Source organism: Botryllus schlosseri, chromosome 11, assembly GCF_051294905.1.
Source record: "Botryllus schlosseri isolate E-star chromosome 11, Bs_hap1, whole genome shotgun sequence".
NCBI lineage: Eukaryota > Metazoa > Chordata > Ascidiacea > Stolidobranchia > Styelidae > Botryllus > Botryllus schlosseri.
This window is the reverse complement of record NC_137246.1, coordinates 25,147,039-25,173,410: the sequence shown is the minus strand read 5'-3', so window position 1 is coordinate 25,173,410 and position 26,372 is coordinate 25,147,039. Positions and strand designations below refer to the sequence as shown.

The 26,372-nt window shown below is 40.5% G+C and overlaps 1 protein-coding gene across 3 annotated transcripts in view; it reads left to right on the top strand.

Annotated features, from left to right (window-relative positions):
• The window catches only part of LOC145450391 (uncharacterized), a 72,775-nt gene extending 48,317 nt beyond the window's left edge, over positions 1-24,458 (top strand). For 2 of the 3 annotated variants that reach the window (XM_080328913.1, XM_080328912.1), the window contains exons 20-24: positions 643-864; positions 2,612-2,748; positions 10,707-10,916; positions 20,413-20,466; positions 23,496-24,458. In XM_080328913.1, coding sequence (XP_080185039.1) covers positions 643-864; positions 2,612-2,748; positions 10,707-10,916; positions 20,413-20,466; positions 23,496-23,512 — 640 coding nt within the window. In that variant the 3' untranslated portion in view covers positions 23,513-24,458. Of the gene's footprint in view, positions 1-642; positions 865-2,611; positions 2,749-10,706; positions 10,917-16,267; positions 16,296-20,412; positions 20,467-23,495 lie in introns of all 3 variants that reach the window. The other variant, XR_013918484.1, reaches the window with a different exon arrangement.
• The last annotated feature ends 1,914 nt before the right edge of the window (positions 24,459-26,372 follow it).

The window sequence follows — 26,372 nt, the reverse complement described above, 5'->3', positions numbered from 1 at the left end:
GGTGTGATCATTACACTATTATGATCTTTGCGTATATCAAATATTACAATGCTGCACGGCATTGTCTGATTTCTGGTGTCGCATTTTCGACCGTTTAGAAGAACTATGTGCAGTTATACAGTGTAGTAATAGGAAAAGTGATTGTGCTGCAAGGGGATCCCACATTTTATACGATAGGAACCAATGTCCTGAACACATCCTATATACTTTGATTGTATTGTTCCGTCGCATTTCGTCATTTCGTCATGCGAATCCATTTCTTCCAAATTTTATTTCTGACAGAGCTGTTAGCTCCCACAAAATATATGTATCTAGCACACGGTCATTGGCATCCGGATTTGTTGAGTATATACGCGGCGTATGTGTTGACAATGGTTTTGTCGGCCGACATATATGATTCTTTAAAATCATGTCCTACAAAGTATCGATTGTCACGAATGTATATTGCACACAATTGTACAATATACATGCGTGCCGTGACACTCAAGCATTTATTATATATTGCTTCATATTTATATTTGAGCTATCACCATCATGTGTTGCAAATGAGAACCTTCCCTTTGTAGTTAATGTGAGTAGTACAATGAGCCAAAATTTACGTTTACATATACCAGCGAATTAACAGTGGTATAAATTTTACAGATCAGGTTATTCATGGAGCAATATATTAAACGCACAGAAAGCCTTGAACTCGTCCTACGTTCCTGAGCAGTTTTTCGGTTATTACGCAGCACACAGCGTATGTTTGCCGCGCTTTTTCCCAGACGTCAAGAACGACCGGTCTTGGGGATATTCGTTGATGCTGCTCCTTCTCAATTTCTCCGCCTTCGTCTTCATACTAGTGAGCTACGTCTTTATATACAGGTAAGGTCTTTGTCTGTGTAATACGCCAAGAGATCTGCTTGGATAGCAATAGCATGGCATCGGATCACGGGCCAGGTGAAAAGAGATACTTCATGATCGGTTGTTCGGTACTTCTCTATGGTCGAAGATTGTAGACTGTAGAGCAGTGGTTCCCAACCTTTTCCACCCACGTACCATTTCAAGGTTTTATGCAGTGCTCGCGTACCACCTACGTAAGTTACGTGCGCCGGAGGCGTTCAAAAATGTTGCCACGGTGTAGAGCTGTCAAACGCAGCAAAACAGAAAATAAACTGCCCATTGTAAGGTGCAGCATATGATTTCTGAAGTGGATCCTTTCGGAATTCTTGTGGTCAAATATATTGAAACTGAATTTATTTAGGTAAGAATCCCAATCCTTTACGTTTAGATCTCTTCCCCGACGACGACGACGGCTTCAAAAAAACTCAATATTAAACCCACCTGAACTAATAACTACCTTCGGTCGGAAAAAAAATTTATTCGCGTACCACCAGAGGTGGTCAAAGTAGTCACCGTCGCTATACTCAAGTAGAAGTAGAAGTACCGTCGAATTTCTACTCAAGTCGAAGTAGGAGTGGTGGTTCACAAGTAAGTAAGTAAGTAGGTATTTTACGCTTATTTTTGTCTACAAAACCGAAAACTGTCAAGTAGAAGTAGAAGTAGTCTAAAATAATAACTAATTCAAAAGTAGTGTGTGTAGGCAAAATCTACTTCAAGTACTTCAAAAATTAGAAGTACTTCGTTACTGACCACCTCTGCGTACCACCTGGAAGACCGTCGCGTACCACTAGTGGTACGCGTACCACAGGGTGGGAACCACTGCTGTAGAGTGTAGATAGAGGGTTACGGTCACGCGTAAGCCAGGAATGGATCGCGGAATATGGTCATAATAAAACATTATCAAAACAGTAGGAACAACAAGAATAGTCAATGTTAGAGGCCGACCGATATATCATTTTTGAACCGATACCGATACAACCTAAAACCCCGGATATATTCAGCCGATATTCAATATGACATCATCCTTACGGCGAATTTCCAAAACTACAGATCATATATTTGAAAAGCTTTACAGCCATGCTATGCATTAACACGGAATAAACTTGAAATGCTGTACAACGTGTAATCTATACGAAATAGGTCAATATTCCCAGTCTATCAGTCATAGATTATAGTCTTGATAGACACCGAGGTGATTTTCCAATGAAACACATGGCAACAGATTGGTACCTGTTTGATACTGATTATATTCTAGTAAGGCACTGAAAAATGGAGTACCCTATGAGTGATTCGATTCGGAATCATGTAATTATTGTATTAGACTACGAATCGAGTCAAGTGTTCGAGTATCACTTATTATGACGCCATACGTGTATAAAATACGTAGAATATTCAAATATATAGGCTACATATTACGCTACGTCAGAGAATATAATGGCGGTGTTACGTCACGTTACGAATAAATGGTATTTTCGACCATGTCTATTTCGTTGCACTTTATGACAATGGTGTGGGCGTAGATTTTTACTACTGAAACGATGCGGTTGGGCAATCCCATCAGAGGCGAGCTCAACTGCTCGGTGCTCATCATTCCAATGATTGACGTGTAACCGACAGTAGCCTCTGATTTGAGCCTGTATGGGAAACGGGCGCACGACAGAAGTCCGCCGCGAGCTTAGGAATTGTTACGAACCTTGTTGCAGTCCTTATTTGCCGCGTATTTTCACAGAAAGAGCACATCGAACGAGAACTCGTGCAGTAACGACAAGCGCGCGGTAGCGCTCCAGCGCAAAGTCACGAGAATCGTTCTGACGAATTTCTGCTGCTGGATGCCGATCTGTATCATGGGATTCATTAAACTTCTAGGTGAGCTGACAATAATTGCTTGAGATCGCTACTACAGTCGAATACGGGGAACTCTGTTATATCGTTCATCGTATATTTTAAATTTATTTGAAACTGGTGCAACCAGTTCCATCACATACGTTTCGGTTCTCTCCAACTTTCAATCACGCCGCCTTACTAAATGGAACAATAATTATCGCTGACAAGTATCGGCCAAAAGGTTAAATCTGACGAGAACTCTGGGGACGAAGCCCTCCAGTATTACTTTATTACCCTATGGGCGACCGAAGACCTACGTATTTTGGGGAGGGACTGACTACGTGCTGTTTCTGCCGTGCCTCCGACGTCACGTGACTTCATATGACTGATTCCAACCCCCCACATTTCGGTAAAGTAATACATTATTGTACACGATACCTAGCGGCGACTTAGGCCACAATATGCTACAATACTGAAGTACAGGCTGATTTTTAAGCATCATTAAATGATCAACTGGAACAATGAAATGCTGTAAGTCCATAGAATAAAATTGTCGCTTTGACAAAAATCTTGACGAGGACTTGCAAGGGAGCATAATCTTATGCATTAACGGTCTGCAGCATGGGTTCTTATACTTTCTTGATCACGGACACCTTCAAGAAGCCGATGAATGGAATGTAATCATATCAAGCTCAACCATATTTATGAAATTCCATGCCTAAAATAAGATAACTAACGACTGTACAAGGTAGATACAGTCCCACAACGTCATTCACAAAGGATAATATGTTTTTGTAGTTTCATGACGACGTTTTGCCCTTTCGTGGACCCCAAAAAACTAGTTCACGGACCGCTAAGGGGTCTAAGAACCTCTGGTTTATGGGCTGGACCGAACAATTTATTCCTAAGGCGAGGGCAGATTATTGCTATATTGATACTGATCATAGTGAAAAACCGGTTTCTATACTTGCGACAGATATTACCTCCAAAACAAGTTACACATTATCCAACAACCCAATCAGACGGATTGCGCACGTTACTTAATTAGGCAACGAAGTATTCGTAATCTCATTTTCGTTGATTGATTGGTTGATTGGTTGGTTAATTCAGCACAATTGGCTGACTACCTAAATGTCGCGTTTTTGTTTTTACTATAGTGTGATTGCGGACAAAGGTCACAGCAGAGAGTCCCTAAATATTCACGAACAGAAATTGGCAAGGAGCATGCTCGTATAGTGCTTGATTTCTCTTCATACTGCCTGCGCCACGCGGTGACTGGGCCGAAGTTGAAATGCTAAGAATTTAATTCCAAGATGTTATAATGACGGGAAAAATTGTAATATATAAGATCGTTCACAGCGCAGATCCTACCAATGTTCGTTTGTGAAAGTGAACCTCCAAATTTCCGAGGTTCACACACCGAACGCAAACGTGAAAGTCACGTTCACGCAATTGCCAAGACGTACCCCTTCAATAAGGTAGCACAGCAGTGTTTCTCAACCCTTTTTCTTCCAGCGCCCCCTTTCAAAAATTATCGTGCTTCAGCGCCCCCCCCCCCGCCTCATATTGTAAGGACTGTAATTAAGACAATGGGTGAGAGGGACTTCATCAGCCCCCCTAAAATACGACTGTCTTGGGCACCCATAACGTGATAAACCAAACTTATGAGGGCTTCGCCCCCAAGAATCCCGTCGGGTGATTTTGATGGTCAGCAAATTTTATGTGGCCTGGTCGCCCTAGGAGCCAGTATTTTCTATAATGCATGAATTAAATAGGTTGTAATCGCATATATATGTTACTATAATATTTTTATCTTCTCAGCCCACGTAATCAGATTTACCAGTAGTGCTGAGTGAGCTGTTGGATAGGAAAATGAAGGCCACGTAATTAATAATTGAACATATTCGGGCGTGCCCGTTGGTACAGTTAAATCGTTACATGGTATTTTATTACCTCTTGTCCGCTTTATAGTCAAAAGATATTGAAACGCATAAACGTATTAAATTAAAGTGCAAGCACACGATTAAAAATTGGTGTTTTGTCACTGGCAAATAATTTTCTCTGATGGATGTTATTTGTCCCGTGGGGTGCAGATTGCGACGACATGATAACTCGGCACGAGCGATTTAAGCACCTGTGGATGATTAGACTTATATGCACCGAAGTTTACGCTCAACATAAGGGCAATCCTCTTCGGCTAAGGTTTTCTCGCTGACGATCTTTTTGACACACTTCTCGGAGTCCCATATTCACCGGAACTTCATGTCTTCGTCCATCGTGGCGTGGAAATGGCCGACGCCGAAATGCCTATTTCTATTTCCTATAATTATGCGTATTCTTCCGTGGGGGAGTCGTCAAAACCTGATGTTTAATTTATGTTCATTCACCGAAATAATTTAGAGCACCCTTAGAGCTTACCGATTGGTGGTTTGGATTGAGGCAGTTTCAATCTTTGTAAGAGGTCAAATTTCAGTCGGTCTTTTTGGGACTTTGGTATTGGATATATTTCGCGCTTTAATCGCGATCGAGGACCATTCAACTATAATTACCTCTTGTCCGCTGTATTGTCAAAAGATATTGAAACGCATAAACGTATTAAATCAAGCACACGATTCAAAATTGGTATTTTGTCACTAGCAAATAATGTTCTCTGATGGATGTTATTTGTCCTGCGGGGTGTCGATTGCGACGACATGATAATTCGGCACGAGCGATTTAAGTAACAATGGACAGTTAGACTTAACACATCGACGTTTACGCTCAACATAGGATAATCCTCTTCGGCTAAGGTTTTCTCGCTGACGATCTTTTCGACATACTTCTCGGAGTCCCATATTAAGCGGAACTTCATATGTCTTCATGCATCGTGGCGTGGTAATGGCCACCACCAAAATGCCTATTTCTATATTCTATAATTTTGCGTATTCGTCCGTGGGGGAGTCGTCAAACATGTTCATTCACCGAAATAATTTAGGGCACTCTTCGAGCTAACCGATTGGGGGTTTGGGTTGCAGCAGTTTCGGTCTTGGTAAGAGGTCAAAGTTCAGTCGGTATTTTTGGAACTTTGATATTAAAAATATTTCGCGCTTTAATCGCGCTCGAGACCATTCGACTATAATAAACCATATAATATTGGTGTGCTGTATATTCAGGGTCAAATCAAGGTTGTTATAACAACTTTATGGTAATGTCTCACACCCTGTGGTTCGAACCCTCTAGAATTCACATCGGCGATTGGCAATACGGGGAATTTATTGTTATTGGATTTTGTCTTAGTGCTTTGTGTAACTATAAGTAAGTCAACTGAGAATGGGATGCATATATCTGCTCACATTGAATTTAGTACTGTACCCAGTTATTTATTTTAACATGAAGGTATTCCAAACAAAGCAACTCATAACGTTCATGTGAGGTTGTGAACCACAACACGAGATCATCCTTTATGATACGATGAAGAAATATCCTGGGGATTTAATTTTGTAGCTCTCAAAGTTATTCATTTCGTGCACAAAGCTTCCAAACTTATTTTATGTAGGCTACAAGGGGCTTTCATTCTCATGTACAAGCGGCTCTCACTCTCAATCAAACGTGATATACAGTGCCTCATTCTTCGATTTTCACACGCTGTTCGCTGCGGGATATAGGGGAGATGTGGTACCGCTGGATCACCGGGACCGAAAATACTTGAAAAATTCTCCATGATAATTCCATGATTACACTCCGTGAATTTGTCTACAATCACATGCTGACAGAATCTTTCCTCACATGCAAAAAAAATCGACCTGCGTGAGTTATGGGGTCTGTGACGAATGATTTACGTTTTAGGGGGTGTAAATAAATTTGAATCGACATTTGCATTTTTCCATATCACCTTTCAGACTAACAAACCCGTCATAATTTTTGATGTGAAGTATAGGGCTTGCATCAGGGTATATAATGGCACATATTTTTTGAATCAATACCACCCTCGAGTGGACTATTTTCAAGTCGATTACAATATTTATGGGGTGGGGGACCTATGGTACCATGGCCAAATCAAGCAAAATAGATGGACGAACTATAATCACTTAACAACAGAAACTCGCCTACAAATATATAGGCTGTAAATCATAGTTACCTGTCGTGTTTTATCGCTATGACGAGGTATTTGAAAGTCAAAATGTCGATTTGCGGGTAATATGTATGTGGCATTAATTTTGTAGGATCAGGCGTAAATCAAAACATGATTTTATGCCAACATTTGAGTTGATATAATCAATTTTATTCTTGAATGCCGAGACGAATCATTCTTCATTGGCTTGATGTAGCTTAGCTTATAGTACAGAACAAAACAAGTTAACAAATTTGAGCTTTTGAGCTTATGTCTCATAGGTCCCATGGTCGTGTGCCTTTGGACCCACCGTGTGGGGACCGATGACACGTTCGAGCAACAAATTTTAAACGTTTATAAATATTTTTTGAAAAGGTGGATATTCATGTAAATGTCCGCGATAGGTAGAGCTTGTATCGAAGTGTTAAGACAGCAAAAGATCTGCTATTCTCGGCTGAAGATTTGAGGGCCAGAGATCATTTTGCGATTTTTGATCCATCGGTACCACATATCCCCTACTTAATTCGAAACATTTTGTTGAAAATAACCCTAGCAGGCGTGACGGCAGTGTATTAAATAACGGGAAATCTAAAAGTAAGCGCTATTCGTTTTATATGAATTATAATAACCCACTAAATTTATGAAAATATAGGTAGCAAACATAGTCGCGAATCGCGACCAAAAATTTCGGGATTTGACATGTTTTGTGGAATATGTCAATTTGTTCTGAATACTCATCAAGGATAGGTCCTACTACCACATCATCTACGGCGAAGCCATTTTTCTTCAGCGCCCCCTTATCGCCCCGCTGTGCCTAGTGCCCCCCATATCGCCCCCTGAGCGTTCCCGCTCCCTTCAAAACCACCAACTCCCCTTGGGGGGCGCTGGAGGCAAGGTTAAGAACCACTGAGGTAGCATAAAGAGTGCGCAAATCGAAGGAAAAACACGACAAACTATGTCGTTGAATTTAAACAGTCTAGCATCATTCAATGAGACGGATGAGCTTGAGCTACAGGGCGAATAAATCTATTCTTGGAAGTGCTTGGAAAGGCACATGCGAAAGTCTAATTCAACGGAAAGTCTGGCACGAATGTTCTTCTTCGTCATGCACATTCTTGGAAATCCTTGCTCACGAGTCACAACTGTAAGGGGATCGAGGGGAAGAGCAAACGACTCTCATCTTGACACTTCTGGATACGACTTTATACCATAGTAGACCAGCCCGATAAATCCTATAGTCTAGCTTACTTATCATTGTACAATGCACACTCTGTATAGAGCAGGCCTGGGCAGTGAGCATTGTACGGCCCGCGATGCGATTCTGGCCAGCCCGAGAAAAGCTCTTTGGAATTTAGACTATAACATCAATTTATGAATGTTAATAAGCTATACAAATTGAACGCGAAATGATTTTACTTTGAAGTCAGGTTTATTTATGGAGCCTGATTACGTAACCCACGTACGTCGTATGACTAATCTGGGTTCAAAATAAAGCCACTAAACCGGACTGTGGCAAACGCATGCCCTAACAATTACGGTTCCAAGTCACTGTTTCCATATTCAAGGTTCAAATCTTGTATGTTGCTATTGTTACATTATGAATTACAAGGTGTGTGCTTTTAAACTGTCTTACGTTTCAAATCGTAATTCACAACATAATGCAATCAGCGCACGTGATTAGCGGTCATCCTCAGTCAGAAACGATGTTGTGTCAAGCAATGTAAAGTGCGGCTTAACGCCGACATTTTAACAAGGTTTGGAGCACGAACTATTTACTTACTGAAGTCAGCCGTGAACCTTAGTTTCTGATGAGAACCGAGCAGATCTCCATGTTGAAGGAATATAATTTGAGTCGGCATTATGAGAAAAACGATACAGTGAAATACATGTACTGGGATGATGCGGTAAACCTGCTGGCGAAGCAAGGAAAACAGCATGACTATTTTGGCAAGCCACGCATAGTTCGGAATGAATCCTAATATTAGCACATTCACTCTAAACCAGGGGTGTCAAACATACGGCCCGCGGACCGCATCCGGCCCGACAAGTGATTTCATCCGGCCCGCGAAGCAATTCTGAGTAGATTGAAAAATGCTTGTATTATCCAGCACATTTTTAACATATGTTTAGAAAGAAATTACCTGCATTAAATAGTCCTTCGAGATAGCACATGTCGAGTATGTTCAGTTCACAGGCCATATTATAACCCCTCGATTGCGGTGTTGTGGTTTCTAGTCACCATTAGGAGCAGGTCGCTGACATTGACACCCAGTTCCGAGAAAGTAAGAAAGTGCGAATTTATTTCACCCACCAAAAACTAGTTATTCATAGAAGCGAAAATGCCAAGAACCCTGATATGCAGCGTTACATGAAACAAATAATAGGGGTCTCCACTCTCCAGCCTCGAGAGAAACTCGAATCGCGATAATATGAAGCAAATTCCAACGCCCGCGTTTACAGTTAAATCTATTGCATTCGTCACAACGCATACGCAAGGTTGATGCCAATATATCACTTAAACGAAATGAGCATATAGAAGTATTCCAAATTATATCATCGTTAGAGCCACTGTTTTATCGTCTTATAACTGTATTTAGCCACCCAATCATCTTATTATTTCCAATTCCACTGTTTGCGAATAAAAGGCGCAGCTACAATAGAACCCCTATGATCCGCAATGTAATGTAATATACTATCGTGTATATACGCTGTTAATGAAGTATTAAAATGAAGAAATATGAGCATGGACTTTGAGGTATTCTGGGATTGAGGAATTTTGGTGCGGCCCGCGAGCGATCTAAAGTGTTGAATCCGGCCCGTGACGTCAGTTGAGTTTGACACCCCTGCACACAGTGCACAGTCTAAACTTTTGTTTTGGCCCGCCAACGTAGGCTATTTCCTGCTTCACATTTGAGCTGCCTTGATAATTGCCTCCTGCTGTACAGCGTACACTGACACTGACACTGATGATTGCTGTTGCGCTTGCCAAGCAGCCTTAATAGTAATAATAAGCAGACGACACTGATTCTGGTTGAACTATTGCGATGTCTACAGTAGGCTGTGTAGCTCTCATCACTGCAGCAGTAGAGAAATCAAAATCACCTCCACCAAAGTTACACGGCAATGTAAATTGTAGAATCATGGCGTAAAAGCCCGAATCAAAGCTGAGTAAAATAATTTTAAACTTTGTTTTGGCTTTCACATAAACGTTAAAATCGCTGTTTCACAAAATTGTCACAGGTCAGGAGAATGAATTTGTTCGCGTATGCCCCCGACAATTGTCTCGCGTAACAGAACACATGGTCTCTAGGGCACTTATCCAATCATTGCATCAATCACAATAACGGACGCAGCTCCGCTCCGATTGCACGCTTAGTTATACTTCTACGATGTCTTAACCCATAACCTCCCAAACCTGGGAGTAAATTTGCTGATCCGGGTCGCGGGTGTGTGATGAGTCTATTGTATTGATTTAAAGCAGTGGAGAGATAACCTTTGTTGGTCCACAGACTCCTGGAGTGTGAAAGATGAATTATTACGTTTTAGTCATCAGTGGCCTTTTTGGGTCGCACGGATCCATGGGATCAAGAAGTTGCAAAACTACAGTGGTTGAAGGAAGCATGGTTCGTTTTTGTCTCCAAGATATACTCGCAAAATCACGCATAGCTGACTAAATTTATGTTATTGCAATGCACTGGTCGCGATGGAAGATAATGAAGTAAACCAGTATCAGTTTCGTGGCCATTTTTATCAATCCAAGATACAGGAATATCTAGATCTGCCAATATACTACAACTCTGCAAATACGGTATCAGCCTACCTAAGTACCTATGCATATGAATAGCATCTCAGCTCCAATGAGCTTGGTGTGCATTTTTCGATTCTAACTACAGCAATTCTTGTTTACCAGGCGGCGACGTTGATGATATCGCGTATGCCGTGACAGCGATTATCCTACTGCCCATAAACAGTGCCATGAATCCATTTCTATATTCCTCGCTGTTGGATATAATATGGAGTCACGTCAGGCCTGTGTCCGAGAGAATATCCGACATGGCGTCAGGAAGAAGTCACGACGATGGCGTCCGGTACACAAAGCACTATAAAGGGGAATCCGTAGGTGAGAATTGGCTTGAGACGTTCTGTGCTCGACGAATAGCATTTGCATATGTATGTATGTGTGTCGTAAGTCATTATGAAAAAGCAACTTTAGAAGCGCGAAATACCAGTTGTTGGCGACTCCGATTGAATGTAATTACTCTGTCAGCGCAGTGCTATCACCGCATTCTAGCATGTCCATCAGGTCGCGACAATAGCGAATGCATATGATGCCATTCAGTAACTGCAATGTTTCAAACTTCTAGTGAGAATTTCCGTGCCTTTTCCACGGGTAACAATGGTGTTATCGACAGCGTTAAATTTGTGAAATTTTCATGTTAATTGGTATAATGTTGTGAGTACTACTGAGGAGAAGCATTTGCTGAGCTTCTCGGAGGTAGAGAACTTCAATATACAATTGAATAGTACATTGATGCTGAAGTGCATCATATTTGAACATCATTATTTCCAATTCTTTACTAGTTGCTGAAGATAACCGCTGTCGAGTGTCAATCGAAAATATTCGGGTTCATTTCAATGTAAATGTACGGTACAATTGTACATGGACAAGTACAAAACAGCCGAATACATATTAACATTGATTGACATCGGGCATTAGGCTGTGGTGATGCCAGATTAAGAGATCGCAATTGGTCGTTTCGACATCGCCCCATATCTGTTCATTACATCGCATTGTGTCTTGTGTATCGCATTATACATTGTATGTGTGTCATGAGCAGATAAAATATAATAGCTGACGATTATTAAAATATCTTCCAATTGTCAAGCTCGGGAATGTCACCCGTGCTGTCGCGCTCAGATCCATCGTTGCAGGATTCTGTCTTAAGATGACGAGGCAGCTGATAGGCCGAGTATGATAGAACATGCTGTGCTATGCATCATGATGACGGCTAGGTCAGCTAAATAGAAACATGCATCATAGTTTGCACTTGAAACCCACGAGAGCCTGGCAGATTAGCGAATTATGATAGCTTTTAGCACGCCATAAAAGAAATACAGACGCTATGTCCTATACATACTCCAGCTCTGTTTACACTAGAAAAATACCCCATGCTTGGCGGAGCAGGGAATTCGAGCTACAAATCCGGATATCCGATACACGAGAAACCAACGAGTTCTCGAAATTTAAACTGAAACTCTCGCTGTCTTATGCCTTTCATCTCTACGAGGTATCATTTCAGTGAGTGTATGAATTACTATTGAAGAAGTGGTTCATCAGTCGGAAATCTTTGTTGGACTCTATAGATACAATCAGGCTGAGGATGTCGTCCAATGAATTTCGGGAATATGTTCTTAGGGATTTTGTATTGTAAGTTTGTATCGCGGGCAGAGTCAACCTGACACCATGATCAGAAGTTACCCACATAAACACAACGGTTTCCACCGGAGCTGATATAGATGCAACGTGATATTTCTGGAAATACCAAAAATGTGCAGGCCTATAGACAGGCACAGTTTTTTCGTGGATCGCGGAACGCATATTACCACGGAGGTGGGCATAAGGTGAATTAGCCCACATTCCTGTGCAGTCGTGTTATGCCCATCAGAATCGCCGGCATACTTTGCATAGCGTATTGAACTTTCAGCACATCCCGGCTTTACTAATATCACCATAGTGACCATATTGCAGAATCCATTGATGCATTGCAGAATCCATTGATTTGTTGGGTTTGATAAAAAAAAAGCGCTGTAAACCAAATTTGGCTCGATTCAAACCTGTAACAGCAAAGCTACAGGAGATAGAAAATTTTTAATTTAAATACAAAAAGTTTATTTTATAAAATTTATTGGCAACCACATAAAATTGTTAGGTTGTCTACAAATGCATACCAATGCATACCCAATTTGACTCAATTCCACTCGGTAAAAGCGAATATATTGATGTTTACCATTTTGGTTTTGAAATAATGGTACGGACGGTGCGGAGTCTAATAATAATAATAATGAAAATTAAAAAATTTACCCACCGTAAATACAATTTTTTACGAATCCATAATTTTGTGCTCCAATAACTTCGCTTCCACTCGTTGTAATTGAGCCAAATTAGTGGAAAATCGTGTTTCTAGACAAAATAACAATTTCATGGGGTTGAAAATGAAATTCGTAATAGCACTTTATTTTTGTTTATTAAATTTTATTAATTTTTAACTGCTGTAGCTTCGCTGTTATACGTTGGAATTGAGACAAATTTGATTTGTAGCGTTTTTAGTCAACCTGACAATATGATCGGATATCTCGTAAAATTTGAACAAAAACGTTAATTTTGAACAACCCTACTGTCTATATTGGCCTACTTATGTGTAGAGATGGAGAATATAATGTTCACCTGGTATCTCCTTCTTTCCGATTTCCTTGTTTCGTCGTGTCATCGACTGCAGACCACCACGGTGGCACACTGCATGGCGCCTATTTTGATTTTGAAAAATACCTCGCTCTTGAAATGTGACTTTGCCGAGGCCATGATCAACGCCTTTTGAATATACAGGGACCGGTATGTGGCCGGCATAGATTATTAGAGCGTCGATGGACCCGTTATCTCCTCATACATTATCATTACGCAAATCCGTTTATCTGCATTCGTGTCAGTAGTGCGATGGCTAGTTGGTTCAATCGTTGCATGATTCATGTATTGATTGATGAATGATATATGGCGCAAGACTGCTACGTATGGTAGAAAACGGCAATAGTTCCCCTATACTTAAACTAAGGCTAACAGGGACTGTGACAAGTGTAGTAGATGTAGGACGTGCTCAGGCTAAAGTAATAAGGTAGCCGTCCATATACTATTGGTTAAGCTTTACCGGTAGTTAGCTGGTGTCCTGCTATCATGAGGTTGGTTCAGTGTCAAATCCACCGAATCACGGTGCGTTAAATGTGTCTCTCCTACGAGAAAATTGCATGTTTATATAGCCAATCTACATTAATGGGCGAATGTCATAAATCTTGTGCTGTGCGTTGTGCAAGTATTGTCAGATCGCAATAAAATGTTGCAATACGCCAAAACCTGGTTATGTCTTACTACGTCTACAGGAGTGGTTTTAAACGTCATTCGATAGAAACCCAGGGTTTCCCTGGCATCACGAAACACACCCAATTCATGATTTGTGGTGACACGCCCGTTTTGGCCATCATTGAATGCGGGCAATGAGACCCGAACATTGAATTGTTACAGTTGTGGGAACACGTTACCTGCAGTGTCGCACACAGGGGATTAGGTTTCGAAGTGCCAATTCTATCTCGAATATTTTAAAGCTCATTTGCAATTGGGAACACGCTTTTATGTTTCGACCAGACAATACGGTGGCACTTTCCAAGGTGAAGCCTCGCACTGGTGTCTGAGATGGAACAACTGAAGTCAGGTTTCAGTACAATGTTTTGGTTTTGCGTGAAAATCATATTTTAACTGTTTGTTGTTTTGGTACTCTGTTTATGCAAAGTTCATTTTGTACATCAGTTATCTTTAAGTATAGGGTTGCATTTAAAACAGACGGTGTTTTAAAACACTTTGTTGAAAACATGTTTTAAACAGTGTTTTAACAAATGCCTTTTTGAAAAAAAAAATTTGTCTTTCAAACGTTGTCTAATTATGCGATAATAGCGTAAATACGTCCGAAAAAACATATAGTATGAGCCTAATGACGATTTGCACCCAGAATAGTCGACGTATACGATGTGGGGTAGTTAGAACCCTCCAAATCGTCGTCAGTTCAACAGTTTTTGCACGTATATATAGATCACTGATACAGAATGGGTGTTCTGATGATGATGACCGCCGACCGAAAATATGCTGCATAACGATGTAGTCCGGGTTAAAGTTATTTTTGGTCTGTTTATGACAGTGATCGGAAGCTCTTTTCGACAAAGGAGCCTATTTACCCTATATTTTCAATTGTCAATGCCAATCTATTGTGAAGTCACTATTAAATATTTGTGACGTCATGGCTACAAAATGTTTTAAACAAGGGCCTTGTTTTGAACATGTTTGATTTAAATTGATTTTGTTTTAAATGCTACCCTATATTAATTAGAGTTTTGTTTTATTACTCTCAGAAGTTTGGTGTAATGCGAAGGCTTGCAGACCGGCGTCAGTGTTCCCCAAGTTAGTAACGGTTAAGAACCACGGGTACGAGTATTTTGTCCGTCGTGCTAGAGCTAGATACATCGGTCACAACTAGAGATACTGTTCAGTGTAGCTGGGTTAACTGCAGCAGGCCCATCATCGACTGATACTGCGATCCCATGAAAGGTTCGAGATAGTATCACGCTGGAACTTTTCAAACTCTTGAAACGTTTTAATAAAAGCGACTCTCGCTTCCCCAAAGTAGAAATCGGATTAGATAGCGGTTCTGGAAAATTGTGGATGTATGGATGAATAACGAGCCATGCAAATGGTATTTTGCCAACATGTTTGCTATAGCTTCTGTATTGCTAAGAGTCGCATTTCGAACACAAACGCGTCATATAGAATCGCACGATTCCCGCAAGTCGATGTCATTTTAGCAGCACCGTCAACGTCTCACAGTATAGTTGATCATTTAATCATGTTCATTCAGCCATCATTCCGGATATACAACTAACGATGAGCTATTCTGTTCTGCGGTAGTAGTGTCTAGGCCAGGAGTCACAAACTTTTTGAAACCAAGAGCTACTTCCTGAGTACTGCTCAATGCGAAGGGCTACCCGTCACTCCCTCCATTTACCCTTTATTTGGTATAATTTTTTCACTGTCAAAATAAGAACTCTGGGCAGGGTTTCCGCTCCTTGCCAAGAACTGATACGTCTTCCCGGGACCGTCTTCGACCTCAGTTGAATTCCCGCACTAGGCCGCGAAGAGCCAATCTCCGCGTTGAGGCTCAGAAATATTCAACAGATTTCTTGTCTGATTCCGCAGGAGCGAAGACGAGCGACGCCATCCAATCGATAACTCCGTTAGCTTGTTCCTTTGTGTCAACCGACCCATGTTCAAGAGCTGTTCACATCGATCCCTTCAATTCTCTCGTTTGAATATTTACTACTGCCATTAAGGGAAACTCATCCCGTCCGTTGGTGACCCCTGGTCTAGGCAATCCATCGCTCTGACGCTAAATATACTCATTTCCATTATACTTTGATTTGGCACTTTTCCAAAAGCGTACAGACTTGTACATTCGCAATTTCTCGTATGATATGCTAGCGGATGATGTGAAGGTCCGTTGATGACCCCTGGTCTGAGATTTCCATCACTCTGACGCTAAATATACTGATCTCCAGTATGTATATACGTGCTCATTCGCAATTCCTAGTCTGAGATGCTAGCGGATGCCGTGGAGGTCCTAGCGTTATACGTATGTAAAAAATCAGATGATTTTCCAGCAATAAAAGTTGAACCGCCTTCATAATAGTAAGTAGATCGATAGCATGGATTTTCTAGCATGATACCATATAGAGCATCATTCCGTGACGTTGACTATATTTTCACGAATGTCATGCACGACATCTGTCGTTCACTCGTTGGTAATGATTTGGCTGCTTCTTCACTCAGGATCATCATTCCTTGACAAAAAGAACTCTTTTTGTCCACACGCATGAATGGGTGAAATCACTTCCGTTTGACGACATTTATTTTTTTTATCGCGAACAGAAATTTTCAACGAATTATATGTTTTAATAGCTGTAGTAGTAGTTAATAGCAGTAGGAGTTAGTGATGTTCAAAATCTTTGGTTTGAAATAATACTACTTAGGGCGGGTAGTCTAGGATAAATAATCACGGGATTTGCCACCATAAATACTCTTGTTGTCAAATACAAAATGTTGTGCTCTAATATTTTCGCTTCTACTAGTTGGAATTGAGCCAAATTTCGTGTAAAGCGCTTTTTTAGTCTGCCTAACAGTTTTATTGAATACACAGTAAAATTTGCACCTAGTAGTTATTTTTGAACAAGCCTATAATGAACATGTATAGTGTATACGAGAGAATCCACGAAACTGCGAATAGTTGTTTATTTTGAATACGCTATACATCGGACTTGCGTTATGATTCATTTCATTGACCAATTGGCCATATAATTGCAGTCCAGGACTAATTTCACGCACACTGGGTACTGCCGGTATCGGTTCCTCGTCTTCGCTAAGAGGTACGACCACGAGTGGCCTGTATCACACATAATAGACCTATAGCAGTGGTCGGGAACCTTTTTTGACCGAAGAGCCATATTGAATCCATATTTTCAATTACAACAAGTGATTTGTGGTACAGAACTTCAGAATAACGCGAAACAATAACTTCATATTGTTAATTTATTCGCTAAAAGCTTTTCGACTGACTCTCATCGGTAGCGAATGTCAGTGATAGGGTGAATCACATTCGAAATGTAAGAACTATTTTGTCTCTATGACGTTATGATAACAAAAACAAACAACTAGTAGACGGGCAGGATACGGTAGTTACGGTACAAAACAAACGTTAACGAGTACATATTCGGTTATAAATAACCGAAAACACAACACAAAACATTAATGAAATATTCCAAGAGTGTGGAGGCGTTCCTCCTGGCTACAAAGAATCGGCTTTCGCAGCTTTACGATCGTAGATTCCAGGACCTTTAAATGAAAAAGAGAACGGCGACGAGCAATTATAGAAAATTGACTGTCATTTTAATGATCAGCACATTCTGGATGGGCTAAGAGATGACGTCCAATAGCCGAATTACAAGCAGTAACTTGATCATAATCACGCAGTGTGTCAACAGACTGCGATGAAGGAGTTGGAGAAACATTAGTTATTCTAATTTGCCGTGGGACATGCTGGCGAATTCTTTGCTGCAAGCGCTGAGACGTGCGACCTACATACCGACTGTCACATCGGCACGTGTATTCATATACTATGTTGCTTTGATTTGTCGCAGGTAGCACATCCTTTTGCGTTACAGGCATCAGAGATTTCGTCATGAAGATTATCAGAGGTTCTACTAGTGAAAAACAATGCCTCACTGACGATTTAATTTGTTTTTCAAACCTGTTGGACACTTTCCCAATCCAAGGAAGATGCAAATAAGCAGGACATTTTCTAGGTCCAAACGGTTTAACTTTTCTGAAATCTTTGAGTTTACGATCCATGGTCATTGGTCATGGTCATTTTAATGATATGATCAGGATAACCATTTGACTGTAAGATTGACCGAATGTTCTCCAATTCAGAATCAAGTTTGACTTTACTACAAATCATCAGAGCCCTGTGCACCAGAGTTCTTATCAAATTTACTTTACGTTTTTCTGGACAGAAAGAATCCCACGAAATGTATTGCCCACTGAATGTCTTCTTACGGTAAACTGACGTAAGAAAATTAGCACCCGTCTTTTCAACTACAACATCAAGGAATGCTAATGAATTATTAACTCTTTTTCCATGGTGAATTTCAGTGACGGATGAAGACCATTCAATTTGCTCAAAAACAAATCACACTGGGATTCATTCTCAAATATGGCGAAGGTGTCATCAACATATCTTTGATACATTAATGCTCGATCAATATCTTCGAATATCCGTTTCTCGTAATACCCCACAAAAATGTTAGCTATTGGACAGCATCTCTTATCCCATCCAGAATGTGCTGATCATTACAATGACAGTCAATTTTCTATAGTTTTTACATTTCGAATTTGAATCACCCTATCACTGACGTTCCCTACTGATGAGAGTCAGTCGACAAGCTTTTAGCGAATAAATTACCAATATGAAGTTATTGATTAGCGATATTTTCAATTGTAACTCCCATACATGTCAATCAACTGTTACGTCACAATCGAAAGTTCGTGACGTATTGGTAGCACTAATATATGAGATTCGTAGTGTGCGTCATATTTTTCTGCCCACATGCATAGGTGGAGCCAATCATGGTCACTACAACTGTGCATACCCACTGCAGGGTGTGATATGTCAATGGCGTGGGGTTAGGCGAGGCAAGTGAGGTAGTGCCTCACATGTCGTCAGGTATGAGTGAGGGGAAATAGTGAAAACCTCAATGGTTATTGGTATTTTTATCGATGTTTATGAATGATTTGATTTTCAACGTTTCTATTCCCAAAATCACGGAATTTTCATATTTATTGCTCGAAAATATAGTGCGAAAGGAGAGTTAAGGAACAGACGGGCCAAACCTCACCTGTGGTAGCGCAACTCATCGTAAATACCTTAGAATTTATCATCACCGATATTATTCAAATGAAATTGTCACGCTGTTTCCGCAAATCTAAATATTGATCGACTTCTAAAGTATTCAGCGTATCATAACGCTACACACCTACATTTTACGGCGGTTCTAGAAAGCTACTTACGTTACCAATCGAGAACTTTGATAGCAATCGCGTTGATCTTAATTTTAATTTGTAATTGGTAATGTCACTTCCAAGGAAGTTTAAATATCGGTTTAAATCAGGAAGACAATGTGTGCTTGATAACTGCATTGTCCTACAAGCGTCGCCATGTCAAGGTATCAATCAAGGTATCGTGCAATCCAAGATTTCGAGACGCGCGATGGCGGGTAGGTCGAATTCAGCCGCGACAGCAACTTGAATTTGAGGATTTTAAAAATGGGGGTACGAACCCGTAACCCCGGTTATACCACTGTCTTGACCTCTCAAAGACATGTTTATGCTGCCACGAGAATAATTATTCTGACCGACATGAAAATTTACTAACAAGCTGCTGCAATATTGAAAAACTAGGTACAAAATTAAAAATTTGTCAAAGAGCCATATCTTATACCCAAAAGATCGATATATGGCTCGCGAGTCATAGGTTCCCGACCACTGACCTATAGACTGCACCAGCGGTTAAATTCAGGCGTCGTGAACCCCGGAGCGTCGTTTCCTTTTCTTTTCGGGGGGTCACGAAGGCGCTTTTTTTAGTACTCATCTCCCCAAATATTCCTTGGGTCTCTCTGGGCCATGGGGCTGACCTGCTACCAAATATAGAGGTTGGTCGTGAAACATCTTCAAATCGAAAATTCATTCGCGACCAAAAATCTTGGGAACCATCTGTCGTACGGTGATATAATAACCTCAATATTATAGGCATTCTAATAATTCTTCGTCATGTATGCTCATATTCAATCTGCAACTCCATGGAATCTGTTTTGGCACGTCTTTCTTGTGTTCAACTTATTTACGATGTATCCACGATATGTTACATATGCGATGCAGTTATATTCCACTATTTACCGGAATCCAAAGGTTCGGAAATTAGCATGATTACTCAAACACATACCTGTGAATTGCGTACAGTCGTTTCGTGCAACTAGAGTCAATACAATTTGTTTGTGTCTCTCCGTCCTTTCGGTATCGTTTATTATTCTATCTTTTTAATGACCTGCCACAATCTTATTAGATAGAATACCCATTATTAAACTCATGGAATGGATTCGGCTGGCATGTGTAGTCAATTATCGAGTTTTGCGTGGGAAAATGCATTTGGATATTTGGTTATTGCTTTACAATGAAGTCATTTCTCTTTGTTCAGACACGTCAGTGACAAATATGCATGTGTCATCTGACAACGACGAAGATGCATATGGTGAGTAAAAGCCGATTCTTACTTTTAATGCAGTGTGCTTGACATTGGGCGTATTTCGGTACTCCTCAGAGTTGTAATCGGTATGCACTGCCATAGACCAGCGGTTTTCAAACTGGGATCCGAGGTCGTTTTCGGTTCCACGAGATAACTTTCCGTGGCGCGAAACACCTTCCAAAAATAGCACTATCCTGAAAGAAAATCTTTCAGACAAGTTATTTTCCAAACTCGTTATTATCGCCTCTGTGATATCAAGGAGTGTATATTGGTGACTTAACATGCCTCTATAACTGACCAATAACACAATTACGAGATATACCTGACTATGACGAGGAGGTGTATGGGCAAGTTGATTAAGGGTGGTTATTTTTATTAAGTTTCGAATTGAATGCTTTTCCCAACTTTTAGCTAATTTTCACCTTAAATTTGAATCTCGAAAAAGTATGATTCAATAATTCCTCTCGTCAATTTGGTTTCACTGTTTCCCGGTAATATGTGAATGCGAGTCTGCATTTTTGGCACCACTAACCGGTGGCGTTGTCCAAAACGGAACCAGGCATAGCCGAACTTGTCGCAAAAAAGCAGTAGGATCCGTCACATAGATACCATGATACCAGTGTGTTGTTTTGTGTTTATTCGTGTTTATATTTTAAGGGACCGTGAGCCATTTAGAGAATTGTTAGGAGACCGTTGAGTATACTATATATGTATACTAGGGCTGTTCAAAAATAGCTTTTTTTCCTGATTCTTGATGGTTACGTGATTAAATCGTTAGGTTGCCTTAAAAAACGACGCACATCAAATTTTAAATCATTCCAACCAATAATCGCTGATTTCGTACAGTTTGAAAATTTTGAATTTACCCAAAGATGCAAAAAAAATCTTTTGTCTGATTTCTCTGTTATCCCCATGAAATCGTTGCGCTGCCTTCAAAGACGATGCAAAACAAATTTGACTCAATTCGAACCAGTAGAAGCGGAGTTATTTGAGTTTTTCGATGATAATTCTTGGATTATCCACCGATCCCGGAGCTATTTTGTGCGGCCCGCGAAAGGTTGCTTGAAATTGAAAATATAAAACCTAATTTTTAATGTTGCTGCGTGAACTAAAACCATAAAACCATGGTATGTATACTGTATAAACTGAACCGGAAATTCATTTACTATCAAGCCTGTTCATTGACATGCCGCGATTAAGCGGCCTATACGTATACCTCACATGCCTAATGCAGATTCGAAGTAAAGTCAATGTAGCAAATTATGCCGTTACAATTGAAGTTACATGTAGTCACCGAACCTTCTTTGTTGCCATTTTCACATTACGTATTGCGCGGTCTGCGTTTCAAAAATTGTTAATTGCATTTCCACATTCGTAAAACAAGCCAATTAGTGCCCGTGATTTCTATGGGCATATCACCACCCATAAAGGATGTAAAAAAAGAAAGCCGAAACCTGAAATGCAATGATGGTTCAGAGGACTAAATATGTGTTTACTACCCGTCTTTTTAGTAGTTAGTGCCGAGCACGTCGCCGTGTTTAAGGAGTATAAATTAAGTCGGTTCTATGACAAAAACACGAAGACATGCACTCGATCGAGGGACGGCGAATTTCGAAATAACTGCAAGCTTGGCTCAACGACAAGGCCATATCCGCAATCTGCACACTTCTCTGAAACCAGGACCCCAGGACCGTAACTGCTGCACCTCAAACCCTCCAATGGGGGGGGGGGAGGGGGAGAGGGGGCGAACTCGAAGGGCGCAAAAAATTATTTCGTGAATGAATATAAATTATAGTGTTCGTTTTTTTAAATTTATGCCACGTCTTTCAAATTTTTATCTAGCTCTAGTTGAGACACTGGGTACTTGGGCCGGGAGAGGTTAAAAATAATAGCAATATATATGCAATTACCAATATTGATGAACCATAGAATCATGAATCATGGGAAAATTCCGCGCTTTGCGCTATTAGGGCATCAAACGTAGCCAATTAGTCTATACAATAATTCTTGCTCAGAAGTAGTGGTAAAAACGCTCATCCCGATGGGGACTGGTCTGGGGGCGAAGCCCCTTACAGTTTGGTTTATAACTCTATGGGGGGCCGAAGACCAACGTTTGGGGGTTGAGGACGGGCTGTTTCGGACATCCCAAATTCATTCTAAGGTATTGATAGAAAAACGTGGATATGGATTTAAAGAGGGTTCAAAATTGATCATGTTTAACATGTTTACAAATATGACCTCAAATAAAGATTGCTTTTGGCAATTAACCGTCACTTTCTCATTCCCCAATATCCACACATACACTGAACACCATTTAGTGTAATTAACTGCTTTCAATTTAGAATACAGATAACATTTCTGACTCGGCCCGCCGACATATTTTCTGCTTCTCATTTGGCCGGCGGAGAAAAATAACTGCCCACCCCTGATATAGATATATATTTTTTTTATAAAGTCAAACCCTATATTTTATGGAGTTATCGGACGGAACATGCGATTTTTTGGTTGTAACTTGATAAAGAACACTCCCCTCCAATTATCAAAGGAAAATAACATTGGAATTTTACAGTTTTTAGCTATAGTTTGGGTGAAATAAGGTCATGAGGTGACAGCAGAGATACAATGGTAATATTTCTTACCAGATTACTAGTCCCCTTTAAGTTTGAGAACCACTTCCCTAAACGAATGTTCACGATTTTCCATAGCAAGACAATCAGCATTCATATTCAAATTTATATTCAAATTCCAAGCGTTCACGAACGTGGCGTATATAGCTCTAACAATTTTGTCGAATGGCAGATCTGAACTCATTTAGTTTCTTCATCTCGTGATATGAGGAACGATGATCGATCCATGGCGTACCAAGTTTACTATAATTTCAGTTCGCTGTTATTGATCGAATTTTGTGTTGTGACCCTTGTTTAACGTGTGGTCAAGCTCACTCAATTAACCGGACAACTCGCAACGACTGCAGATCAACCAGGCGACGTAACATGTATGTTTATATTCGGTATATGTACACGTCACTATTTTAGGCAACACTTCGCTCTGAGGAAGATTCGGCGCGCAAAGTTACAGAAGTAGCCTCCACGAAGAAGCACGTTATAACCGTGACATTTTGCCGATGTCACCAACAGATGTATATGCGCGAATCGAATGCCTTCAAAATCGCGCGTTGAGGATTCACTGTTCTGTGACTACGAGGAATTTCAACAGACTAGTACAATGCGTGATGGAATAACGATCGTATGGATTCGTACCGTGTTGAAATATCGTAACACATTTATTATAAAAAATACTATCTGAGCAGTAATTGCTGTTCGTCCTTTTCTCTCTGTGTTATTCCGAATAATGCAACGTCTGAATGCGTTTGGTTTCGTATTGGCATACAGACGCATTTCTGAATATTTTACAATTTTGTATTCATAACTTTTGACAACATTCGCTCGTCGAGCTCTTAGTTAACACCTGCGTATTCGTTTGTAATATGCACTTATGTATATTCCTTTAATGTTTATATTCTGTCAACACCCTTGAAAACATCTACGTCCAAACAGCATTGGATTAGTGGTTTGCGGGCTTCGAGTGGCATCTTGTGGAATAATAATCTGATCAGATTACGAGAATAACGCAATTTCAGGCGATTCTAAAAGGAGATAGGGGCATATTTATTATTGCTTTCGTAGTCCAGCAAGTCGGGGGAGACGTATTGGTTGCGCTGTTGTATTTATGGTCAACATGTCTTTCACCATTATTTTCCTTTTATGTTCAGAGATAAATACTTTTGCCTCCATGACTCAGGTATTTATATTATAGATAGATAATTATTGAATCGCGTTAACGTGGATATTCATACCCGGAGGTAATGAGATATTCAACGAAGATACTTTGCGGGTTTGTTGTCGTGATCGGTTCCGGCTTATTTCAAAAAAGTAAGTGTGAATGAATTATTACGGGGACGGTGCGTCAATTATAAGTTGCTGTATGCGGTAACATAAGGTGTAGCCCTGTTACATCATGTCATCGCATATGTGCAGTGTGCATTGCGTTTTGCAGTATGAACATCAGGTACTCGATATGCAAGAGAATTAAGGTAGTGCTGCAATATAACAATGTTTGATGGAACGTGTACATTCTGGGATTTAATGAGATCCGTTAGTAGTATTGCCACCAAAATATACTTGACTTGTACTCCAGATCCGCACGACCGAACAGACATTTCATTGCAACTCCGAAAAATAGTAACTTTCCTCATTATTGATGTTTGGTCGATCAGTACTGATACCAAAAAATAAGGTAGGACACTGTTAATAGTGAGTAATATTTCAAATTAGTATATTATGGAAGCGAGGCATTCAATTTCGCCCAAGCAGATTTGTAAAAAAGTCAGTTGAGCATGACTTCAACTCGAAACGTAACAGTTCACACTATGACCCTGTCTCCGAATCGATCCCTTGCATTCGGACTTAAATCGGTGGTGCATTGAAAATGACTCGCCGTTACTCGAGTCAAAACTGTAAAATTAAGATAGACTTGTGACTCGGAACCTTGTGACTTGGTCACATCCCTGTGCTGCTCACAACATATACTCCATACTAAATAGTACGGCATATTGATACAATGCAATGTAAACGACATTTATTCGCTATAAATGCTGTACGTTATACCGTGCTCTTCGATCGCGCGTTCTCGAATAGTCGCGGACTCCGTATTAATCACGTTAAGACGTTCGCATAACTCTTATATTTAAACGATTAGAATCCTCGGTAGAGGCAGCGCTGCTCCGATCGTAAAAGGCGACCGTGGCAAAACTGCTCACAAAACAATAAGCGGTAACATCACGATCCGCGAGGGCATTCGAATCAAACAATCGTTCGATTCGCGCAAATGGTCTGCTACATTGCGAAGGCTATTGGCAGCGCCAAATCCACGCGTGTTTACATGTATAATGCAGTTCTTTTCAACCTGTGAGATGGTACGCACTAGTGCGAATGGAAAATTAGCAGTGCGAATGACGATGGTGGTGCGAATGAAAGTCCAGATGAATGTGAATGAATATGGTAAATAAGTGTTAATTTTTCTGACGTGGAATAATTCAAAGCAAACTAATTGGAAATTCAAGGGCAGTGTCTCCCTAACTTTTGTAGTTGAGACGCAATTGTAAAAACTTGTTTGACTTGCGACACGCCACTAATCGTAGCTTTGACAATAACTTTGTCTCTCACAAGCCGTAGTGAATAACTATTTTCGCACTATAATTATTACGTGAACAAAATCCTGGTTTGAAAGCCGTTGCAGGGGCAGACATACAGTGCATTAGCGCATCTGAGCCGGTGATAGGCTGGGAAAATGACGTCAAATTGACTTTCTGCTTTCATTCGCTGGACAGTGGACACTGTACAATCATGATATTTTCGTAATAACAGTTCGATTATCGCGAGGTACGAGTATAGCAGTAAATACCATCATTACAGACTCACATTTGCAAGTTACTGTAACGCACATTTACACCCCTTCCAGGGTTATTAAAGTATGAGCAGCAAAGTGTCTAATTTTTGGTCGACACGGCGCCAGATAGCCTATATCTGGTAATATGTATGTAATATTTGTTGAATTTATTGCAAAAAATCATGAAATCGTATTTTAATATGCAAGTTCACTATAGCCAATAAGCCAGGCACGCAGAAAATATGGCTTGATCATGAGAATCTGCCGACCTGTGGTTGAATTCATGGTCAGATTTGTCGTACTATGCTTTTTCTGGAAAAAATGGTAGAAGACTGTTGGGATGAACTATAGTGTAGGGGTGTGCGGCGACCGAGTTCAGCTCTATGAGACTCATTCGGATCGAGGCCAACCCCTTACCGTCGGGGCACATGAAGATGTTAAGTTTTTGCCAACATTGCGCTGTT